The following is a 24,145-nucleotide window of genomic DNA, read 5'->3' on the forward strand; positions in this document are numbered from 1 at the left end:
GAGGAGTTTAAGCAGGTCATCATGGATTAGCAATGGTCTGTCAAAATGTTGGATTTAGCATACTTTACAGGTAATCAATTATTTATTTTCCATTTCATTTTGATAAGTAACATGAGTGCCGGATACAACGTATAATATTGTTTGTTTTAGGAAATGAATTATTTTATCAGAAGAATCTAAAGCTGTCTGAATTGGTGAGTATAGATGTGAGCAAATGTATCTCTGAATGAACAAGTCAAGGAATTATCCATTTAGGTTGTTTGATGTTTATGATTTCATGATTTTAATATATATTTAAGCTTCAGTAGGAGGATTTGCTCCTCTTCTTCAAACATTGACAGCACATCTTTACCAACTCCCAGGACCATGGAAAACTCTACTCACTACGAGGTCTTCAGGCTTGCTGCATACGGTGATATCGGACAATTGAAGTATTGCTACTTTACTGTAGTAACTGTTTTATATTTTGTCATCATTCTTGCCAATGCTTTACTTATTGGAGTTATCTGCATTGAAAGAAGCCTTCATGAACCCATGTATATGTTTCTATGTGCTTTGTTTGTTAATCAGTTGTATGGGAGCACTGGTTTGTTTCCTGCTCTCATGTTTTACTTGCTGTCTGACACACATGATATTTCCCTTCTTTATTGTTATCTCCAGATTTATGTGTTGTACACATATGCTATAACAGAATTTTGTAATTTAGCAGTTATGTCCTATGACAGGTACATCTCTATTTGTTATCCTCTACAGTATAACAATATTATGACACCTAAAATAATCTGTGGCTTAATTCTACTGCCCTGGGTGTATTCTTTTTTCATCAACGCCATCATTATCTCCCTGAGTTTGCGACTGCAATTTTGTGGTAACATTCTAGACAGAGTGTATTGTGACAACTACACAGTCGTCAAGCTTGCCTGTTCAAATACTATGCTGAATAACATATGGGGTCTTGTTGTCACTGCGCTTTCTTTTTCTTGTACTTTATTTCCTACCATATACTCATATGTAAGAATTCTACGAATATGTTTAAAGTCTTCTAAAGAGACGAAACAGAAAGCATTTAACACCTGTACACCACATTTAGCCTCTTTGCTGAACTTCTTATTTGGCTGTTTATTTGTGATTCTACAAGGCAGATATGAAACTGCACATCTTCCACCTATACTTCGCACTATTTTATTAGTTTATTTTCTGATGTGTCCACCACTTTTCAATCCTATTATGTATGGCATTAGGATGGTTAATATCAGGCAGGCTTGTAAAAAGGTACTAGGACTTTACCCTAAAACATAAACAGATTATATTGAATTGTGTTTTGTTACTTATAGTTGCTATCATTGACTGTGCAAATATGTATAATTTTGCCATAATTTCTCTGTAGACCAATGATTCAAGTTTATAATGTATTGTAACTGAGAATGTTTTGTGTCATATTAGCTAGTTAACTGCATAACTACAGAGCATCAAGGGGCGCTGCCCTCCCTACCTTCAGGTTGTGCTCAAACAGATGCTAACAGGGATCTTTGGGACGACCCTACACCCCAACCAGCTCTGCCACCTCTGTTCTCTTGGCCCATCAAATGTTTATCACAATCTATGTTTTTTTTGTGATGACTAAGCAATTGTTAAACTCTCCTGTTTTGAAAGTGAGCTGAGCAGCCTGTGTGGTACTGTATATCTACCATATCAAGTCTAGTGGTTTTACGTTTTGTGTTAGTTGTGCTCTCATATGTCAAAATAGTAAAGCCTCAAAGGAGTAATGAAAGAAGACTTTTAATGTGTGTTCTCCCCACTAGAACATATTCATCAACTTCTCAGCAAGCCATCCTTTTTGCTGTTGTTTACAACAGGCACAGAGGTTAATGTATTAATAGCAGTACAGTTCATTATTTTCCCACCACTGGTACACCCTATCATATATGGTATTAGGACCAAGAAGATCAGGACATGTGTTACAAAAATTATAAGAAGAATATTTCCGAACTCTTGATTTTCCTCATCGTAAATCTGAACCTAAACTGGTACCAATTATGACTTTAGATATTACCGCAGCAGGGCAGGGTTGATGGTTTAAATCCCAGGTCTGACAGGATCATCTGCTAGAACTGAATATTTATACATGTGTTTTTATCATCAACCCAATCTCTTCTCCTTTGTGTTGCATTCTATTTCTGTGAATTCTTCTGCATTTCTTTTAAATGTATTTTACTGTTGTAAAGTCAAATGAGTGATGCTGCTGTGTGTTCTTCTAGCATGTCAATGGACATGTATGTGTGTTTCAGTGGGGTTGGGGACAAAGTAAAATTATGTAATAAATTCTGTTTCAACAAATGGGCAATAAAGTATTATTCTAGAAGTGACAGTTCTAGCAGATCCTTTTGATATTTAGATGAAATTTGAATTAGCAAGTGAAATACCCATAACTTCCTGTAAAATAAAAGGGATGAATACAATTTCTTGATCAAACAGTTGTTTATTCATTTAGTCATGCTACACTGAATAAAACATTGCATTATTTATTGTAAATTAAAATGCTTCAAATGCATTTTTGAAAGAGATTCATGTACAATGAGGAAGATCAGCCCAATATGGGCTGCATGGCGTCTAAGATCACTGGAAGCGCCATACTCCATTTTGAAGTAGTCCATTTCCTTCTTCTACTTCTACAAGTTTTTTAACAGGTATGAAGCCAAGTTTTGCTATTTATTGCCACCTGCAGTTATGGAATGTTTGTGATCCTTCCTTAACCCATATGAAGTCCCACCCAGTTACTACTCTAGTGACGTTTGGCCACTTGAGTCCTATATCTATCTCTACGCTTGCAAACTTTTTAGACTGGGCGCTGAGCTAAAGGAATGACCCATCTGGCATTTGCCGTAATTACCTGGCCAGTCTGTTTCTGCTTAATTCTTAAATATATGTTCACTCCACAGGAGGTTGGTGGCAACTTAATTGGGGAGAATGGGCTTGAGCGACATACAGTTGAAGTAGGAAGTTTACACCAATTACACCAATTACTTTGCAGGCAGAGTTCAGTGTGTCAAATCGGAGGGCATGCTGTCCGGTCCTCTGGCAGTCTCTATGGGGGTGCCACAGGGTTCAATTCTCGGGCCAACTCTTTTCTCTGTATATATCAATGATGTTGCTCTTGCTGCGGGCGATTCCCTGATCCACCTGTACGCAGACGACAGCATTCTATATACTTCCGGCCCGTCCTTGGACACTGTGCTATCTAACCTCCAAACAAGCTTCAATGCCATACAACACTCCCTCCGTGGCCTCCAACTGCTCTTAAACGCTAGTAAAACCAAATGCATGCTTTTCAACCGTTCGCTGCCTGCACCCGCACGCCTGACCAGCATCACCACCCTGGATGGTTCCGACCTTGATAATGTGGACATCTATAAGTACCTAGGTGTCTGGCTAGACTGTAAACTCTCCTTCCAGACTCATATCAAACATCTCCAATCGAAAATCAAATCAAGAGTCTGCTTTCTATTCCGCAACAAAGCCTCCTTCACTCACGCCGCCAAACTTACCCTAGTAAAACTGACTATCCTACCGATCCTCGACTTCGGTGATGTCATCTACAAAATTGCTTCCAACACCCTACTCAGCAAACTGGATGCAGTTTATCACAGTGCCATCCGTTTTGTCACTAAAGCACCTTATTCCACCCACCACTGCGACCTGTATGCTCTAGTCGGCTGGCCCTCGCTACATATTCGTCGCCAGACCCACTGGCTCCAGGTCATCTACAAGTCCATGCTAGGTAAAGCTCCGCCTTATCTCAGTTCACGATGGCAACACCCACCCGTAACACGCGCTCCAGCAGGTGCATCTCACTGATCATCCCTAAAGCCAACACCTCATTCGGCCGCCTTTCGTTCCAGTTCTCTGCTGCCTGTGACTGGAACGAATTGCAAAAATCGCTGAAGTTGGAGACTTTTATCTCCCTCACCAACTTCAAACATCTGCTATCTGAGCAGCTAACCGATTGCTGCCGCTGTACATAGTCTATCGGTAAATAGCCCACCCATTTTTACCTACCTCATCTCCATACTGTTTTTATTTATTTTAATTTCTGCTCTTTTGCACACCAATATCTCTACCTGTACATGACCATCTGGTCATTTATCACTCCAGTGTTAATCTACAAAATTGTAATTATTCACCTACCTCCTCATGCCTTTTGCACACAATGTATATAGACTCTCCTTTTTTCTACTGTATTATTGACTTGTTAATTGTTTACTCCATGTGTAACTCTGTGTTGTCTGTTCACACTGCTATGCTTTATCTTGGCCAGGTTGCAGTTGCAAATGAGAACTTGTTCTCAACTAGCCTACCATGTTAAATAAAGGTGAAATAAAATAAAATAAACATACACCTAGGATGGAGTCATTAAAACTAGCTATTCAACCAATCCACAACTTTATTGTTAACAAACTACAGTTTGGGCAAGTTCGTTAGGACAAAAACAATCTACTTTGGACCCAAGTAATTTTTCCAACAATTGTTTACAGACAGATTATTTCGCTGTATCACAATTCCTGTGGGTTTCTGTGGGTCAAAAGTTCTGTGGGTCAAAATTCCTGTGGGTCCTGTGCCTTTAGACAACTTGGAAAATTCCCGATAATTATGTCATGGTTTTAGAAGCTTCCGATAGGCTAATTGACATAATGAGTCAATTGGATGTGTACCTGTGGATGTATTTCAAGGCCTACCTTCAACCTCAGCGCCTCTTTGCTTGACATCATGCGAAAATCAAAAGAAATCATTCAAAAAAATTGTAGACCTCCACAAGTCTGGTTCATCCTTGGGAGCAATTTCCAAACGCCTTATTAAGGTACCACATTCATCTGTACAAACAATAGTACCCAAGTATAAACAGAAATGTATGCAAATGTATAAAATAAAAAACAGATAACTTATTTACATAATTATTCAGACACTCAAATTTAGCTCAGTTGCATCCTGTTTCCATTGATCATCCTTGAGAAATTCCTACAACTTGATTGGAGTCCACCTGTGCTAAATTCAATTGATTGGACATGATTTGGAAAGGCATACACCTGTCTACATAAGGTCTCACATTTGACAGTGCATGTCAGAGCAGAAACCAAGCCATGAGGTCGAAGGAATTGTCCGTAGAGCTCTGAGACAGTATTGTGTCGAGGCACAGATCTGGGAAAGGGTAGCAAAACATTTCTGCAGCTTTGAAGGTCCTCAAGAACACAGTGGCCTCCCAACATTCTTAAATGGAAGAAGTTTGGAACCACCGATACTCTTCCAGGGCATTGGTCAGGGAGTTGACTATGACAGAGCTCCAGAGTTCCTCTGTGGAGATGGGAGAACCTTCCAGAAGGACAACCATCTCTGCAGCACTCAACAAGCACTCTTATGGCTAAAGGTTCCGCTAGCAGCACCCCCAACATTCCACTGAAAAGGCAGCACGCCAAATTCAAAAATATATTTTTTAAATATGTAACTTTCACACATTAACATGTGCAATACACCAAATGAAAGAAACTTATTTTTAATCTACCCATCGTTTCCGATTTCTAAAAGGCTTTACAGCAAAAGCACAACATATGATTATGTTAGGTCAGAGCCAAGTCACAAATACACACACAGCCATTTTTCCAGCCAAAGAAAGGAGTCACAAAAAGAAATATAGATACAATTAATCACTAATCTTTGATGATCTTCATCAGTTGACACTCATAGGACATCATGTTACACAATACATGTATGTTGTAACGAAATTCGTCTTCCTCTGACGAGGAGTATGACAGATCGGACCAATGTTCAGCGTGGTAAGTGTTCGTCATTTTTAATGAAAAGACACTGCACACAAAAATACAAAATAACAAAGTGAAAGACAGACACGAAAAACAAAACAGTTCTGTCTGGTGAAGGCACAGAGACAAAAACAATCACCCACAACTAAAATGGGGAAAACAGGCTACCTAAGTATGATTCTCAATCAGAGACAATGAACGACACCTGCCTCTGATTGAGAACCATACCAGGCCAAACACATAAACACAACATAGAAAAAAGAACATAGACTACCCACCCCAACACGCGCCCTGACCAAACTAACACAAAGACATAATAAAGGAACTAAGGTCAGAACGTGACATATGTTTTGTTCGATAAAGTGCATATTTATATCCAAAAATCTCAGTTTACATTGGCGCGTTACGTTCAGTAATGGTTTGCTTCCAAAACATCCGATGATTTTGCAGAGAGCCACATCAATTTACAAAAATACTTATAATAAACATTGATAAAAGATACAAGTGTTATTCACAGAATTAAAGATAGACTTCTCCTTAATGCAACCGCTGTGTCAGATTTCAAAAAAACTTTATGGAAAAAGCACACCATGCAATAATCTGAGTACGGCGCTCAGAGACCAAACCAGTCAAAGAAATATCTGCCATGTTGTGGAGTCAACATTAGTCAGAAATAGCATTATAAATATTCACTTACCTTTGATGATCTTCATCAGAATGCACTCCCAGGAATCTCAGTTCCACAATAAATGTTTGATTTGTTCGATAAAGTTTATCATTTATGTCCAAATTCCTCCTTGTTGTTAGCGCGTTCAGCCCAGTAATCCATCTTCATGAAGCGCGAGATCAAGGTCCAGACGAAAAGTCCAAAAGTTCCGTTACAGTCCGTAGAAACATGTCAAACGATGTATAGAATAAATCTTTAGGATGTTTTTAACATAAATCTTCAATAATGTTCCAACCGAAGAATTCCTCTGGCTTCAGAAATGCAATGGAATGCGAACTACCTCTCACGTGAACGAGCGTCACGAGCTTGTGGCACTCTGTCAGACCACTGACTCAGAGCCCTTATGAGTCCCTTCTTTACAGTAGTAGCCTCAAACAACGTTCTAAAGACTGTTGACATCTAGTGGAAGTCTTAGGAAGTGCAATTTGACCCCATAGACACTGTTTATTCAATAGGCCAAGCGTTGAAAAACTACAAACCACAGATTTCCCACTTCCTGGTAGGATTTTTCTCAGGTTTTCGCCTGCCATATGAGTTCTGTTATACTCACAGACATCATTCAAACAGTTTTAGAAACTTCAGCGTGTTTTCTATCCAAATCTACTAATAACATAAATATATTAGCAACTGGGACTGAGTAGCAGGCAGTTTACTCTGGGCACGCTTTCATCCAAATGTGAAAATGTTGCCCCCTATCCCGAACAGGTTTTAAGAACAAATTAGTTTTTACAATGACGGCCTACCAAAAGGCAAAAGGCCTCCTGCAGGGATGGGGGCTGGGATGAATTTTTGTAATTTATTAAGTAAAAATATAGGACAAAACACATGTCACGACAAGAGAGACAACACAACACTACATAAAGAGAGACCTAAGACAACAACATAGCATGGCAGCAACACCTGACAACACAGCATGGTAGCAACACAACATGGCAGCAGCACAAAACATGTCACACAAACATTATTTGGCACAGACAACAGCACACACGGCAAGAAGGTAGAGACAACAATACATCACGCAGAGCAGCCACAACTGTGAGTAAGAGTGTCTATGATTGAATTTTTGAATGAAGAGATTTGAGGGTGTTTGCAGCTCTTCCAGTCGCTAGCTGCAGCGACCCAGGGATGTGTGGGATTAGGGGACCTTTAACAGAATGTGACTGGCAGAACGGGTGTTGTATGTGGAGGATGAGGGCTGCAGTAGATATCTCAGACAGGGGAGTGCCGCCTAGGAGGGTTTTATAAATAAGCACCAACCAGTGGGTCTTGCGAAGAGTATACAGAGATGACTAGTTTACAGAGGATAAAGGAGTGCAGTGATGCGTCCTATAAAGAGCATTGGTGGCAAATATGATGGCCAGAATGGTAAAGAATGTTGTGCCAAGCTTGTAGCATCATACCCAAGAAGACATGAGGCTGTAATCGCTGCTAAAGGTGCTTCAACAAAGTACTGAGTGAAGGGTCTGAATAGTTGTGTAAATGTAATACTGTATATATAACTAGCAACTCATAAGCAGGCCATGTCGTATTTGTTTCATTGTCGATGTATAATCATATTTCATTACAGTGTAACGGTTAGCTTTGTTTACAGAAGGATGAAAGAACACAATATGTCTGTCAGGGAATGCTATTCTGATATGTCAGCAGAACAATGGGCCATGTGTAGATGGTGCAAGTATCATTGCCAGAATGATCCAGCATTGTTGCATTGCTCTGCAAAAATGCTCTGTTCCCCTACTCTGTTTCTCTGCTCCCCTGCACCCCTGTGTCTAGTCCACATTGATACAAATCATACATTGATAAGGTATTAAGACGTATGATGTCTCCATCAAATCTAACCTTTTTATTCTTACTTATTCCAAGACAATATTCGATGATGTATGAAATTGGAGTTGTTCATCATCAACTGGTAATACATAAATAATGAAGTAGGTTAATAGGTTAAACATTTCACTTTTAATTCCAATGCTTTTTTTAAAGATACAGCAGGTAAGTATACTAATGAACAACCACAATAATATTAATATTTCTGTGCTGTATTGACGTATCCTGAAAATGACATCTGATGATTTAGATTGAAGTGTCATATCGCAGTGATTGCTTTCATATACATCAATAAGAAGCTATTTTCTTTACTTCAGAGTGCGAGCTGATCAAGTGGTCGAAAATGAAAATATAGTTATTGCCAGATGTTCACTGTCCGAGGATCAGGCCGCGGAAGCTTTATTGCTGGCAAAAGTGTCCATAACCAGAGGTAATTAAACTGTTCTGTGTTCTTTTTCTCTCTTCCTCTCTGCCTGTCTTGATGTACATGGAACCTGTCTCACATGCACAGTTTGGAGGAAGAAGGATACATTGACCTGTCGAATTTCATCCATCTCTTCTGTGTGGGATATTTGTCCCTACCTCGTCTGTGGGCAGATCTGCAACATTTCACAGAGAGTTGGAATAATCACCCTTTAAATAAAGAGGTACACATAACACCTCACCAGCTGTGGCATATCGGAATTCTCCAAACACCTGAGCACATTTTTGATTTTGCCTTAGTACTACACAGCTGATTAAAATGATCAAGTCATCATCAAGCATCATAAAGTACTCTTTGGACACTTAGTTTGGACACCAGGTGAGACAATACACACAATAACAGTCTCTCTCCTTCACTTCATTCCTCACCGCCTTCTCCCTAATTCCTCTAGGTTATATTAGCTGTGTCAGTGAACCCCTCCCGCATCTGAACTGGCTGACACAGAGGGCACATCATGATCATAGGCGAGAGGCCAGGTCAACAGGAAGTATTATTAAAGAGATGCTTTACATTGAAATACAGGTAGAGATGTAGTAGTTCTAGAGTTAATGATCCACGCTCAGTTTTGCATTTCACCTCCTGATGATTATGATGAATGACTGTGTTAGAATAAAAAAACAAGGCTTAATCATACTCTCTCTATCCATAAGTCTCGTCTGCAAGTATGTTTTGATGTGAGAGAGATAGCCAGGCCTGTCATGGCCACCTCACCCGCTCTTAAGATAACCTTCGGGCTACCTGGGGGCCCAAGGCTGGTTAGGAGACACCGCTAGAGACACTGTAATTGTGGTGAACTGAGAGAATACTAGGGTAGCACTGTAATTCATTAATCATATGCTGTCTGCCTCTGTTCTTACCTATTTCCCTTTCTGTCTTCTACACCTCTCCCCCCATCTCGTCTTTCTTCCTCGTTTTATAATGCACACCATATGTGCATTGAAGTACAGATTGAATTTTTATTTATAATATCACAATTATGATAATTATAATGCATGTATTGTGTATTTATAACACCTGGAAATGAACTTCTTTCCATAAAGTGTTTCACATTCTCCACTGGTTGAAATTAAGTATCTCATTGAAATACTATCCTGTGTCCTCAGATTAATGCAGATGAAGGTAGTGAGATATGCATCTTCTTTCTGTTTTATATGAATTACAAATCAGCCTTTACTTAAATCATGTTTCTAGTCTATTGTGTGGTTACAATGTGTAATAATTTATGTCCCGGGAGCAGGAGTGGTAAACACTGTTGAAGTGTATACTTGTAATACATACATGCAGACACAGCATCATTCAAAGACTGGAGTTTGATACACCTGGTATTGGATATGACTGAAAAAGAATGTCTCAGAGAATCATACCTGAACCACACCTTTATTTGCCAAGGAAGAGTATGTGATCAGTGAATATATTCACTGTACAGGCTACAATGTGGGGCTCTCATGCGTGGTAATAACTACAGTACATGCATATAGGACTTGCATACTTGGCACAAAGTTATTATATTATATTCAATCCATAGGCTTCATTAATGCCTTTCAGACCTGACGTTGACACAACAACTATGATAGCTAAGGTTCATAGATTGGTATGAATATTGTAACGTCGTTCATCTGTTGTAAGAAGAGAGTCAGACCGAAATGCAGCGTGTAGGTTACTCATGACTTTAATGAAAGTAAACGGTACATGAAATAACTGAACTAAATACAAAACAACAAAACGGAACGTGAAACTAATTACAGCCTATCTGGTGACTACTACACAGAGACAGGAACAAACACCCACAAAATACAAAGCGAAAGTCAGGCTGTCTAAATACGGTTCTCAATCAGAGACAACGATGAGCACCTGACTCTGATTGAGAATTGCCCCAGGCAGCCAAGCCTAACTAGACACACCCCTAATCAGCCGCAATCCCAAATAATACAAAACCCCAATACGAATACAACATATAAACCCATGTCACACCCTAGCCTACCCAAACATATAACAAAAACACAAAATACAATGACCAAGGCGTGACAGGACCCCCCCCCCCCCCCCCCCCACATAAGGTGCGGACTCCGGGACACACCTCAAGAGCATAGGGAGGGTCCGGGTGGGCGTCTGTCCGTGGTGGCGGTTCTGGCTCGGGACGTGGACCCCACTCCATAAATGTCCTATTTCCTCCCCTTCGCGTCCTGGGATAATCCATCTTCTCCGCCGACCATGGCCTAATAGTCCTCACCCAGATCCCCACATAACTGAGGGGCAGCTCGGGTCAGAGGGGCAGCTCGGGACAGAGGGGCAGCTCAGGACAGAGGGGCAGCTCAGGACAGAGGAGCATCTCGGGACAGAGGGGCATCACTGGAGGCCTGGTGCGTGGTGCTGGAACTGGTGGTACTGGATCTAGGACACGCACAGGAAGCCTGGTGCGGGGAGCTGCTACCGGAGGACTGGTGTGTAGAGGTGGCTCTGGATAGACCGGACCGTGCAGGCGCACTGGAGCTCTTGAGCACCGAGCCTGCCCAAGCTTACCTGTCTCGATGCCCACTCTAGCCCGGCCAATAGGAAGGGCTGGTATGTGCCGCAGCTGGCTCTGCACCCGCACTGGAAACACTGTGCGCTCCATAGGATAACACAGTGCCTGCCCGGTCTCTCTAGCCCAACGGTGAGCACAGGGAGTATGCGCAGGTCTCCTACCTGGCATAACTATTCTCCCTTCTAGCCCCCACCCAATACATTTTTTGGAGTGACTTTCCGGTTTCCAACCGCGTCGCCGTGCTGCTTCCTCATACCTGCGCCTCTCCGCTTTAGCTGCTTCTATTTCTTCCTTGGGACGGTGATATTCTCCCGGCTGCGCCCAGGGTCCTTTTCCATCTAATTCCTCCTCCCATGACCAGAAGTCCTCATATTGCTGCTCCTCACAATTAACAGGGAGAGTAGGCTCAGGTCTGACTCCTGACTCAGCCACTCTCTCTCTGCGCTTTCCCCCGTTACTTTCGGTTTTCGCAATGTATAGCCGTGCTTTCCTTTTCGACTCCATACGTCTATAGCCCTCTTCGCATTGCTGTAGGGAATCCCAGGCGGGCGCCTGCACTCTCTCTGGGTCGGCCGCCCACCTGTCGATTTCTTACCACGTCGTATAATCCATGCTTCTGCCGTCCATAACGTCCTCCTTTAGATCCTGCCAGTTCACACGCTGCTCGGTCTGTGAGTGGTGGGTGTTTCTGTAACGTCTTTCGTCTGTTGTAAGAAGAGAGTCAGACCGAAATGCAGCGTGTAGGTTACTCATGACTTTAATGAAAGTAAACGGTACATGAAATAACTGAACTAAATACAAAAACAACAAAACGGAATGTGAAACTAATTACAGCCTATCTGGTGACTACTACACAGAGACAGGAACAAACACCCACAAAATACAAAGCGAAAGTCAGGCTGTCTAAATACGGTTCTCAATCAGAGACAACGACAAGCACCTGACTCTGATTGAGAATCGCCCCAGGCAGCCAAGCCTAACTAGACACACCCCTAATCAGCCGCAATCCCAAATAGTACAAAACCCCAATACGAATACAACATATAAACCCATGTCACACCCTGGCCTACCCAAACATATAACAAAAACACAAAATACAATGACCAAGGCGTGACAAATATTAGTTTGGAACCTAACGTTTTGGGGTGCATACACAGATCGGCTACTTACTGTAGCTAGTTACACATCCATAGGCATGCAGTTATGTGTATCCTCCACTACACAATAAGCAAGTAAATAGTTTGCTAACGTTAGCTATGTTACATCAGATGCATTGCACGGTGTCAGGATTTGTCCAAGATTGTTCAGGTTTTGGTCACTAGATGCCCCCATTGTGGGTCAACCTTTTGTTTTTCCCTTGTTCTAGTTATTAGTTGCACCTGTGCCTCATTTCCCTTGAATGTATTTAAACCCTTAGTGTTCCTCAGTTCTTTGGTCGGTGTTTGTATGTTAGCACCCAGCCATGCTGTGAACTTTTGTTTCTCTAGTTGGATTTTCTTGAGGTACTCTGGTTTTGTTCTTGTTTATTTTGTATTGTTCTTTTGAGGTTTGTTCTTTCCCTGCTGTTCTTACCACTTTGTGGATTTTCCTTGTGCCCTGGACGATATACATTTTTTTCTCTTGGAATTACATTTGACGTTGTGGATTTATATTTTTGCCTGAAGATCTTTTTCTTTATTAAATCACCGTCTCAAGTACTGCTGTGTCTGCCTCGTCTTCTGGGTTCTGCCGACTATTAGTGGCTCAGTTTACTAAGTGACTGTTTCTCACACCGGAGACCCGAGTTCGTAACGGGGTCCTGACACACGGCAAGGCAAACTTACACAATTGCACATTAAATTTGCAGTAAATTATTTAGCTAGCTAGATTCTTTACATCCACTGTTTTCCAAGACAGCCAGGTTTGCTAGTTTTCTCAGGATGTTTTTCTCTTTTCTCAGTAGTCCCTAAAATATTAAACAACAAGAATTACAATGTCATACTGTACTCATGTCATAACGCCAGCTAGCTAGCTGGCTAATGTTAGCTAGTCAGTTAACTTCATAAATCACATTTATGACAAAAATATATGCACAATCATTTGTCTCTACATTAACTAACATATTCCTCTCAATTGTACATTTTTAGCTTGACTCGTTATGACGTTATAAATAGTTACATCTGCTTCCCCTGTAATGTTCTGTCAGCCATCTTCATTGAAGAAAGCCACCAAGTATGGGTGGCTTGCGTCAAATTGGTCATTGGAACTACTCGATATGATTGGTCATATAAAAACCTTGGGACCCATAGCCGTCTTTGTATCAAAGATAATTGTGTAGTCTAGAGCGATTTTCTAGGTTAGCTAGCCAGCTATTGTCGTTCTTTTAACGCAACGTAACGTAAACAACACTGCTAGCTAGCCAGCTAGCCCCCGAATAGCAGCACTGTCGAAACTATTACACTCAACGGAACGACTTGATTAGTGTAGTGTCAACAACGCACCCACTGCCAGCTAGCCTACTTCAGCAGTACTGTATCATTTTAATCATTTTAGTCAATAAGATTCTTGCTACGTAAGCTTAACTTTCTGAACATTCGAGACGTGTAGTCCACTTGTCATTCCAATCTCCTTTGCATTAGCGTAGCCTCTTCTGTAGCCTGTCAACTATGTGTCTGTCTATCCCTGTTCTCTCCTTTCTGCACAGACCATACAAACGCTCCACACCACGTGGCCGCGGCCATCCTAATCTGGTGGTCCCAGCGCGCACGACCCACGTGGAGTTCCAGGTCTCCGGTAGCCTCTGGAACTGCCGATCTGCGGCCAACAAGGCAGAGTTCATCTCAGCCTATGCCTCCCTCCAGTACCTCGACTTCTTGGCACTGACGGAAACATGGATCACCACAGACAACACTGCTACTCCTACTGCTCCCTCTTCGTCCGCCCACGTGTTCTCGCACACCCCGAGAGCTTCTGGTCAGCGGGGTGGTGGCACCGGGATCCTCATCTCTCCCAAGTGGTCATTCTCTATTTCTCCCCTTACCCATCTGTCTATCGCCTCCTTTGAATTCCATGCTGTCACAGTTACCAGCCCTTTCAAGCTTAACATCCTTATCATTTATCGCCCTCCAGGTTCCCTCGGAGAGTTCATCAATGAGCTTGATGCCTTGATAAGCTCCTTTCCTGAGGATGGCTCACCTCTCTACCTTTGACTCATTCCTCTCTGCCTCCTTCTTTCCACTCCTCTCCTCTTTTGACCTCACCCTCTCACCTTCCCCCCCTACTCACAAGGCAGGCAATACGCTCGACCTCATCTTTACTAGATGCTGTTCTTCCACTAACCTCATTGCAACTCCCCTCCAAGTCTCCGACCACTACCTTGTATTCTTTTCCCTCTCGCTCTCATCCAACACCTCCCACACTGCCCCTACTCGGATGGTATCGCGCCCTCCCAACCTTCGCTCTCTCTCTCCCGCTACTCTCTCCTCTTCCATCCTATCATCTCTTCCCTCTGCTCAAACCTTCTCCAACCTATCTCTTGATTCTGCCTCCTCAACCCTCCTCTCCTCCCTCTCTGCATCCTTTGACTCTATGTCCCCTATCCTCCAGGCCGGCTCGGTCCTCCCCTCCCGCTCCGTGGCTCGATGACTCATTGCGAGCTCACAGAACAGGGCTCCGGGCAGCCGAGCGGAAATGGAGGAAAACTCGCCTCCCTGCGGACCTGGCATCCTTTCACTCCCTCCTCTCTACATTTTCCTCCTCTGTCTCTGCTGCTAAAGCCACTTTCTACCACTCTAAATTCCAAGCATCTGCCTCTAACCCTAGGAAGCTCTTTGCCACCTTCTCCTCCCTCCTGAATCCTCCTCCCCCCCCTCCTCCCTCTCTGCAGATGACTTCGTCAACCATTTTGAAAAGAAGGTCGACGACATCCGATCCTCGTTTGCTAAGTCAAACGACACCGCTGGTTCTGCTCACACTGCCCTACCCTGTGCTCTGACCTATTTCTCCCCTCTCTCTCCAGATGAAATCTTGCGTCTTGTGACGGCCGGCCGCCCAACAACCTGCCCGCTTGACCCTATCCCCTCTCTTCTCCAGACCATTTCCGGAGACCTTCTCCCTTACCTCACCTCGCTCATCAACTCATCCCTGACCGCTGGCTACGTCCCTTCCGTCTTCAAGAGAGCGAGAGTTGCACCCCTTCTGAAAAAACCTACACTCGATCCCTCCGATGTCAACAATTACAGACCAGTATCCCTTCTTTCTTTTCTCTCCAAAACTCTTGAACGTGCCGTCCTTGGCCAGCTCTCCCGCTATCTCTCTCTGAATGACCTTCTTGATCCAAATCAGTCAGGTTTCAAGACTAGTCATTCAACTGAGACTGCTCTCCTCTGTATCACGGAGGCGCTCCGCACTGCTAAAGCTAACCCTCTCTCCTCTGCTCTCATCCTTCTAGATTTATCGGCTGCCTTCGATACTGTGAACCATCAGATCCTCCCCTCCACCCTCTCCGAGTTGGGCATCTCCGGCGCGGCCCACGCTTGGATTGCGTCCTACCTGACAGGTCGCTCCTACCAGGTGGCGTGGCGAGAATCTGTCTCCTCACCACGCGCTCTCACCACTGGTGTCCCCCAGGGCTCTGTTCTAGGCCCTCTCCTATTCTCGCTATACACCAAGTCACTTGGCTCTGTCATAACCTCACCTGGTCTCTCCTATCATTGCTATGCAGACGACACACAATTAATCTTATCCTTTCCCCCTTCTGATGACCAGGTGGCGAATCGCATCTCTGCATGTCTGGCAGACATATCAGTGTGGATGACGGATCACCACCTCAAGCTGAACCTCGGCAAGACGGAGCTGCTCTTCCTCCCGGGGAAGGACTGCCCGTTCCATGATCTCGCCATCACGGTTGACAACTCCATTGTGTCCTCCTCCCAGAGCGCTAAGAACCTTGGCGTGATCCTGGACAACACCCTGTCGTTCTCAACCAACATCAAGGCGGTGGCCCGTTCCTGTAGGTTCATGCTCTACCACATCCGCAGAGTACGACCCTGCCTCACACAGGAAGCGGCGCAGGTCCTAATCCAGGCACTTGTCATCTCCCGTCTGGATTACTGCAACTCGCTGTTGGCTGGGCTCCCTGCCTGTGCCATTAAACCCCTTCAACTCATCCAGAACGCCGCAGCCCGTCTGGTGTTCAAACTTCCCAAGTTCTCTCACGTCACCCCGCTCCTCCGTTCTCTCCACTGGCTTCCAGTTGAAGCTCGCATCCACTACAAGACCATGGTGCTTGCCTACGGAGCTGTGAGGGGAACGGCACCTCAGTACCTCCAGGCTCTGATCAGGCCCTACACCCAAACAAGGGCACTGCGTTCATCCACCTCTGGCCTGCTCGCCTCCCTACCACTGAGGAAGTACAGCTCCCGCTCAGCCCAGTCAAAACTGTTCGCTGCTCTGGCCCCCCCAATGGTGGAACAAACTCCCTCACGACGCCAGGACAGCGGAGTCAATCACCACCTTCCGGAGACACCTGAAACCCCACATCTTTAAGGAATACCTAGGATAGGATAAGTAATCCCTCTCACCCCCCCCCTTTAAGATTTAGATGCACTATTGTAAAGTGACTGTTCCACTGGATGTCATAAGGTGAATGCACCAATTTGTAAGTCGCTCTGGATAAGAGCGTCTGCTAAATGACTTAAATGTAATGTAAAATGAATAATGAGTGCTCTAACTCCCCCTTGTGGTGGTCTTGAGCAACGAAGCCGTGACGCTTGGTACCTCTAAGTCCCGCGATGTAAGCTCACAACTTTTAAAGGAGGAACCACTGTATATAATAATAATAATAATATATATACAGTACATACACATACACTACATGACCAAAGGCATGTGGACACCTGCACGAACATCTCATTCCAAAACCATGGGCATTAATATGGAGTTGGTCCCTCCTTTGCTGCTATAACAACCTGTCTGTGTGCCAGCTATCTGACAGATGGCCAGATACCATTTTTGAAATAAGGAATCTTGTTTGTCCAGGGTCACTGTGAGATATGTGTGTCCAAAATAATCCAGGAACGGTCATTATGTATTTATAAGACACATTGGACAATGTATTCCATCCATCCTGTAAAAATGATGAAAAACAGTTGTAGTGTGCCATTTGGGACAACTTCTGTCATCTCCTCTGGGACGATAAGCCCTGAAAGTGTACTGCAGGACTAGGGAAGCCCAGAATGACAAACATTTACCTGAGCAGGAAAGCTCCGGGCCTAGGTCTTAGACCATAACTAGAAATCATGGTCTGGAGTGATTCTCTGTTTTCCCTGATTAGTGTAGACTGCCAGGCTTGAGGGTCCCAACACATATATTGTTTTAACAGGATTAGATTCTACTAACACAGCCGGTTCAATAAAATAAGTTTAAAGATGTGTCTTCTTCTGATGTGCTGCATTATCCTACCAAACTTCTCTCTTTATTTAAGAATTAATTTCCTTGACCGAGAATATCAAATTTGCCCCAGGTATTGGGGACTATTTGCATATGACACCGAGGCAGGCACTTTTTTTTCATCCCACAAGTATAAGAATCAAGTGAGGAGCTGAGTTTCAGGAGTTCATCATGGTTTAGAAATGGTCAGTCTAAACGTTACATCAATTTTATCAATATATTTAGCATTTTAATGCAATAAATAATAAGTGTAGGATACAAAATATAATATTGTTTGATTTAGGTTATGAATTATGTTATCCGGAGAATGAAAAGCCATCTATATTGGTGAGAACAGCAATGGTAAAATTTATCAAGGTAACATGAACAGGTCAAGGTTATCAATTTAGGTCGTCTGGTCTTTGTGATTTCATTGTTTTAACTTATAATGAAGTTACAGTACTATAGAGGTTTTGCTCCTCTTCTTCAAACATTGACAGCACATTTTTACCAACTCCCAGGACCATGGAAAACTCTACTCACTACGAGGTCTTTAGGCTTGCTGCATACGGTGATATCGGACAATTGAAGTATTGCTACTTTGCTGTAGTAACTTTATTATATTTTGTCATCATTCTTGCCAATGCTTTACTTATTGGAGTTATCTGCATTGAAAGAACCCTTCAGGAACCCATGTATCTGTTTCTATGTGCTTTGTTTGTTAATCAGTTGTATGGGAGCACTGGTTTGTTTCCTGCTCTCATGTTTTACTTGCTGTCTGACACACATGATATTTCCCTTCTTTATTGTTATCTCCAGATTTATGTGTTGTACACATATGCTATAACAGAATTTAGTAATTTATCAGTTATGTCCTATGACAGGTACATCTCTATTTGTTATCCTCTACATTATAACAATATTATGACACCTAAAACCATTTGTGGCTTAATTCTACTGCCCTGGGTGTATTCTTTTTTCCTCAATGCCATCGTTATCTCCCTGAGTTTGCGACTGCAATTTTGTGGTAACATTCTAGACAGACTGTATTGCGACAACTACTCAGTAGTCAAGCTTGCCTGTTCAAATACTACACTGAATAACATATGGGGTCTTGTTGGCACTGTGCTTTCTTTTTCTTGTACTATATTTCCTACCATATACTCATATGTAAGAGTTCTACAAATTTGTTTAAAATCTTCTAAAGAGACGAAACAGAAAGCATTTAACACCTGTACACCACATATAGCCTCTATGCTGAACTTCTCCTTTGGCTGTTTATTTGTGATTCTACAAGGCAGATATGAAACTAAAGATCTTCCACCTATACTTCGCACTATTTTATTAGTTTATTTTCTAATATGTCCACCACTTTTCAATCCTATTATGTATGGCATTAGGATGGTTAATATCAGGCAGGCTTGTAAGAAGTTACTAGGCCGTCACACTAAAACATAACCTGGTTGTAATTTTTTATAACATTTTACACAAAGACAGAAAACAATCACCCACCAAACACAGGTGGGAAAAGGCTACCTAAGTATGATTCTCAATCAGAGACAACTAACGACACCTGCCTCTGATTGAGAACCATATCAGGCCAAACGCAAAACACAACATAGAAAAACGAACATAGACAACCCATCCCAACTCACGCCCCGACCAACCTAAAACAAAGACATAACAAAAGAACTAAGGTCAGAACGTGACTCCTGTTTCTCATGGTCAGCTCCATTGAAACAAGTCTAAATGTTTTTGTTCCACTTGGCTGTAATTGAAAGTTCTTCAGTCTGTCCAAAGATCATCAGATACCTCCTCGTGGGAATCCAAGATATCTCGCTTGACTGTTTAATCCAATCTCTTTCAGTAGAGTCTATTCATATCTGATTCTAACAGTGATGGCCTGTGACCGGTTTGACTCTATTTGTAAGCCCTTGCAGTACCACACCATTAAGACCCCTAATAAAGTCAACCTGTTGTTGGCGGTGGTATATATCGTCCAAATTCATAGAAGCAAAAGGACTGACCATCCATGATATCAAAATCATAGTTTTAACCATGTTTTGAGGCTATACAGTGTTTGTTTTCAGTTATATTGTTTATAAACAATGGAGTGAAACAAGCTTATATTTTGGGTTCTTATGGGGTAAGACAGTTGACTCAGCCCATGAGGCATTCATAAGTTACATTTTTCAAGAATCAATGGGTGTATATGATTCTTTTAAAAGTTTGAAAATGTAAGATTGCCCATTTAAGTGAACCAAAATAATTGGAATACAGTCAAACAAACACAAACACCTCCCTGATCTCAAACGAAGTGATACAAATACATCCTTAATTAATGCCATTGGGTGACATCTCTCGAAGACATTGCTTTAATTTGGAAAATACTAAAAATACTCATGTCAATTATGATATGGTGAAGGTATAAAACAGGCTCAAATGTATCACGCCAGCCAACATCTTACTTGGAAGACTGTTCATTTTAGAATGTTCTCATCTTCATCAAATTCATTCACACCAACTCTAGTGTATTAACCTGATGGTAACTATTTTGACATTTGCACATTTTCTAAACGTTTATTTTAGTACTGCATTTTATTATATGTAAAATGATGTCTGATAACTTCTGATTATAATTGTCTTTTCCTCAGGAAATATGAACCAAACTGTGTTGCATAGCACTGTATTTTTCACTGCGTATGGACCTCCAGGCCCACTCAACTACGCAGCTTTTTTCTTCACATTTTTGCTTTTCTTCATTACAATATTTGCCAACATCAGTCTCATGCTTGTCATCTACTTAGAATCACACTTACACAAGCCCATGTACATATTTCTCTTCAACTTGGCGGTGAATGGACTGATTGGGTGTTTATCCGTCTGTCCGAAGATCATGGACAATCTTGTTAATGACATAAAGGACATCTCTCACAAAGGTTGTTTATTGCAGGTGTTTTTCAGCAGTGTATATGCAACGTGTGCTTACGTTATTCTAGCAGTGATGGCATATGACAGGTATGTCTCAATTTGTAAGCCATTGCAATATCATAGCATTATGACCCCTTCTAAAGTGAAGATGTTGGTAGCATTGGTATATTTTATTCCCATAACTATGGTTGCTTTTCAAATATTTATCACTTCTAGGCTGCCTGTGTGCAGCTACAATATCAACAAGCTTTTTTGTGATAACTTAGCAGTTGTTAAACTCTCCTGTGTTGAAAGTGCACTGAGTAACCTGTATGGTATATGTATGATAGCAAGTCTAGTGGTTTTACCTTTTGTGTTAAATGTGCTTTCATATGTCAAAATATTACTTGTTTGCTTGAAAGTCTCAAAGGAGTCACGAACTAAGGCTTTTAATACATGTGCTCCCCACTTGATCACTTTCATCAACTTCTCAACAGCCATCATTTTTTCTGTTATTTACAACAGGCACAGCACAGTTAGCAAGGATGTTAATGTATTAATATCAGTACAGTTCATTCTTTTCCCACCACTGGTACACCCTATCATATATGGTATTAGGACCAAGGAGATCAGAACATGTATTACAAAAATTATAAGAACAAGAATCTTTCCTAACTCTCTTGATTTTCCTAATCTAAAATCTGAACGTAAACTGGTACCAATTATGACTTTAGATGGTACAGCAGCAGGGCAAGGGTTGCCGGTTTGAATCCCAGGTATCACAAGAACTGGATGTTTTTATCATCAACCTAATCGCTTGTTTCTCCTTTGTATTGCATTTTTTTGTGAATTATTATGCATTTTGTTAAGCCTATTTTACTATAGGAAAGTCAAATAAGGGATGGTGCTGTGTCGCTGATCCTTCCACTTTAGCATGTCAGTGGGCATGTATGTGTGTTTCAGGGGGGTTGGAGAAAGAGAAAAAGGATGTAAGGATGCAATAAGTTCTGTTTCCACAAATGGGCAGTAAAGTATTCTTCCAGACATGACGGATCTAGTAGATACTTTTGCTATTTTGGAGAAATGTGAATTAGAAAGTAAAATAAACAAATCATTTCCGGTAAAAAAAGGGATGTATGCATTTTCTTGATCAAATAGTTTATTAATTTCGTCATCCTAAAATAAATACAACTATTTTTGCATCATTTATTGTTTATGTAATTGAAAATAATTCAAATGCATTTTTTAAATAGCTTCATGTAAAATGAGGAAGTTCAGCCCAATTCCCCACTCAAATACACTTAATCTAAAGACACCTCAGTTTGTGTTACAAACATAGATGTCAGCGTATCTGTCACAATAGGACGTCGGTGAAGTTGTCAATTTTCTTCTTCTACTACTTCTATGAGTTGGCAAACAATCTGAAAGGTTGCATAATGCCACTCGGAGAGTGTTGTTTGAACAGGTGTAAAGTTGGTGATTTACTGCCACCTGCAGTTTGCCCACAAGTATGATTCATTGGCTGATCCCTCATGGTGACCTTCATGGAATTATGTGATCCTTCCTTAACCCATATGAAGTCCCACCCAGTTACTACTCTAGTGACTTTTGGCCACACGAGTTCTCTATCTCTATGCTTTCAAACTTTTTATACCGGCCACTGAGCTAAAGATTGTCCAGCCCATCTGGCATTTGCCCTAACTGCCTGGCCAGTCTGCTTCTGCCTAATTCTTCAAGATATGCACACACTGTAATTTAAGCACAGGTGTTGTTTCACACCAATATTCCATGATAATGTCCCTGAGAGGAAAGGTTTGTGGGGTGTGTCAGTGTTAACATGGAGAACACCTCTGGTACAGTGTAACATTCTAAGTGAACCACAGTGTGATTCTACTTCATCTGAAATTGATTGAATTACTGCCTTTGTGCTGAATATGAAGATGATATGGCAAGAGACATGTAAAGGTTAAATACAATGCAACCTGATGCAAACATTTAATAGTCTTTGAGCAACTGTGAAAGTCCATTGCCATGTGTAGGGTCAGTGATTACAACTATAAGCAAATAGCCACTAAATTCAATGGCACAATGAAGCAATCATGAAGATTCAAATTTCAGGGTTCAGATCTAGTATGTTTTTACAAGCATGTCTTATTTTGGCCAGCCTCTCACCATATATAATAGGATTGAAAATTGGTGGGCATATTATAAAATAGTGAAGCATAGGTGGTACACATGTCTCGAGTGGGCTCCGGGCAGCCGAGCGGAAATGGAGGAAAACTCGCCTCCCTGCGGACCTGGCATCCTTTCACTCCCTCCTCTCTACATTTTCCTCCTCTGTCTCTGCTGCTAAAGCCACTTTCTACCACGCTAAATTCCAAGCATCTGCCTCTAACCCTAGGAAGCTCTTTGCCACCTTCTCCTCCCTCCTGAATCCTCCGCCCCCTCCCCCCCCTCCTCCCTCTCTGCAGATGACTTCGTCAACCATTTTGAAAAGAAGGTCGACGACATCCGATCCTCGTTTGCTAAGTCAAACGACACCGCTGGTTCTGCTCACACTGCCCTACCCTGTGCTCTGACCTCTTTCTCCCTCTCTCTCCAGATGAAATCTCGCGTCTTGTGACGGCCGGCCGCCCAACAACGTGCCCGCTTGACCCTATCCCCTCCTCTCTTCTCCTGACCATTTCCGGAGACCTTATCCCTTACCTCACCTCGCTCATCAACTCATCCCTGACCGCTGGCTACGTCCCTTCCGTCTTCAAGAGAGCGAGAGTTGCACCCCTTCTGAAAAAACCTACACTCAATCCCTCCGATGTCAACAATTACAGACCAGTATCCCTTCTTTCTTTTCTCTCCAAAACTCTTGAACGTGCCGTCCTTGGCCAGCTCTCCCGCTATCTCTCTCTGAATGACCTTCTTGATCCAAATCAGTCAGGTTTCAAGACTAGTCATTCAACTGAGACTGCTCTCCTCTTTATCACGGAGGCGCTCCGCACTGCTAAAGCTAACTCTCTCTCCTCTGCTCTCATCCTTCTAGATCTATCGGCTGCCTTCGATACTGTGAACCATCAGATCCTCCTCTCCACCCTCTCCGAGTTGGGCATCTCCGGCGCGGCCCACGCTTGATTGCGTCCTACCTGACAGGTCGCTCCTACCAGGTGGCGTGGCGAGAATCTGTCTCCTCACCACGCGCTCTCACCACTGGTGTCCCCCAGGGCTCTGTTCTTGGCCCTCTCCTATTCTCGCTATACACCAAGTCACTTGGCTCTGTCATAACCTCACATGGTCTCTCTTATCATTGCTATGCAGACGACACACAATTAATCTTCTCCTTTCCCCCTTCTGATGACCAGGTGGCGAATCGCATCTCTGCATGTCTGGCAGACATATCAGTGTGGATGACGGATCACCACCTCAAGCTGAACCTCGGCAAGACGGAGCTGCTCTTCCTCCCGGGG

General features: G+C 42.5%; 3 protein-coding genes across 3 annotated transcripts; all 3 read left to right on the forward strand.

The window, feature by feature from the left end:
• The first annotated feature begins 366 nt into the window (after positions 1-366).
• On the forward strand, positions 367-1,299 carry LOC124004902 (olfactory receptor 11A1-like). Its single transcript, XM_046313722.1, has one exon. The coding sequence runs from the start codon at positions 367-369 to the stop codon at positions 1,297-1,299; it is 933 nt and encodes a 310-aa protein (XP_046169678.1).
• A 17,003-nt stretch (positions 1,300-18,302) lies between these two features.
• Positions 18,303-19,235, forward strand: LOC124004903 (olfactory receptor 11A1-like). Its single transcript, XM_046313723.1, has one exon. It carries the CDS (start codon positions 18,303-18,305, stop codon positions 19,233-19,235), a length of 933 nt encoding a protein of 310 aa, XP_046169679.1.
• Positions 19,236-20,253: 1,018 nt separating this feature from the next.
• Positions 20,254-21,456, forward strand: LOC124004904 (olfactory receptor 52E4-like). Its single transcript, XM_046313724.1, has 2 exons — positions 20,254-20,322; positions 20,432-21,456. Exon 2 carries the CDS (start codon positions 20,437-20,439, stop codon positions 21,454-21,456), a length of 1,020 nt encoding a protein of 339 aa, XP_046169680.1. The 5' UTR covers positions 20,254-20,322; positions 20,432-20,436.
• The last annotated feature ends 2,689 nt before the right edge of the window (positions 21,457-24,145 follow it).

The sequence above is a fragment of the Oncorhynchus gorbuscha genome, linkage group LG19, assembly GCF_021184085.1.
Source record: "Oncorhynchus gorbuscha isolate QuinsamMale2020 ecotype Even-year linkage group LG19, OgorEven_v1.0, whole genome shotgun sequence".
NCBI lineage: Eukaryota > Metazoa > Chordata > Actinopteri > Salmoniformes > Salmonidae > Oncorhynchus > Oncorhynchus gorbuscha.

Coding starts and splice junctions, on each gene's coding strand:
- LOC124004904 (XM_046313724.1), top strand. CDS start 20,437: ATGAACCAAACTGTGTTGCATAGCACTGTATTTTTCACTGCGTATGGA.
- LOC124004902 (XM_046313722.1), top strand. CDS start 367: ATGGAAAACTCTACTCACTACGAGGTCTTCAGGCTTGCTGCATACGGT.
- LOC124004903 (XM_046313723.1), top strand. CDS start 18,303: ATGGAAAACTCTACTCACTACGAGGTCTTTAGGCTTGCTGCATACGGT.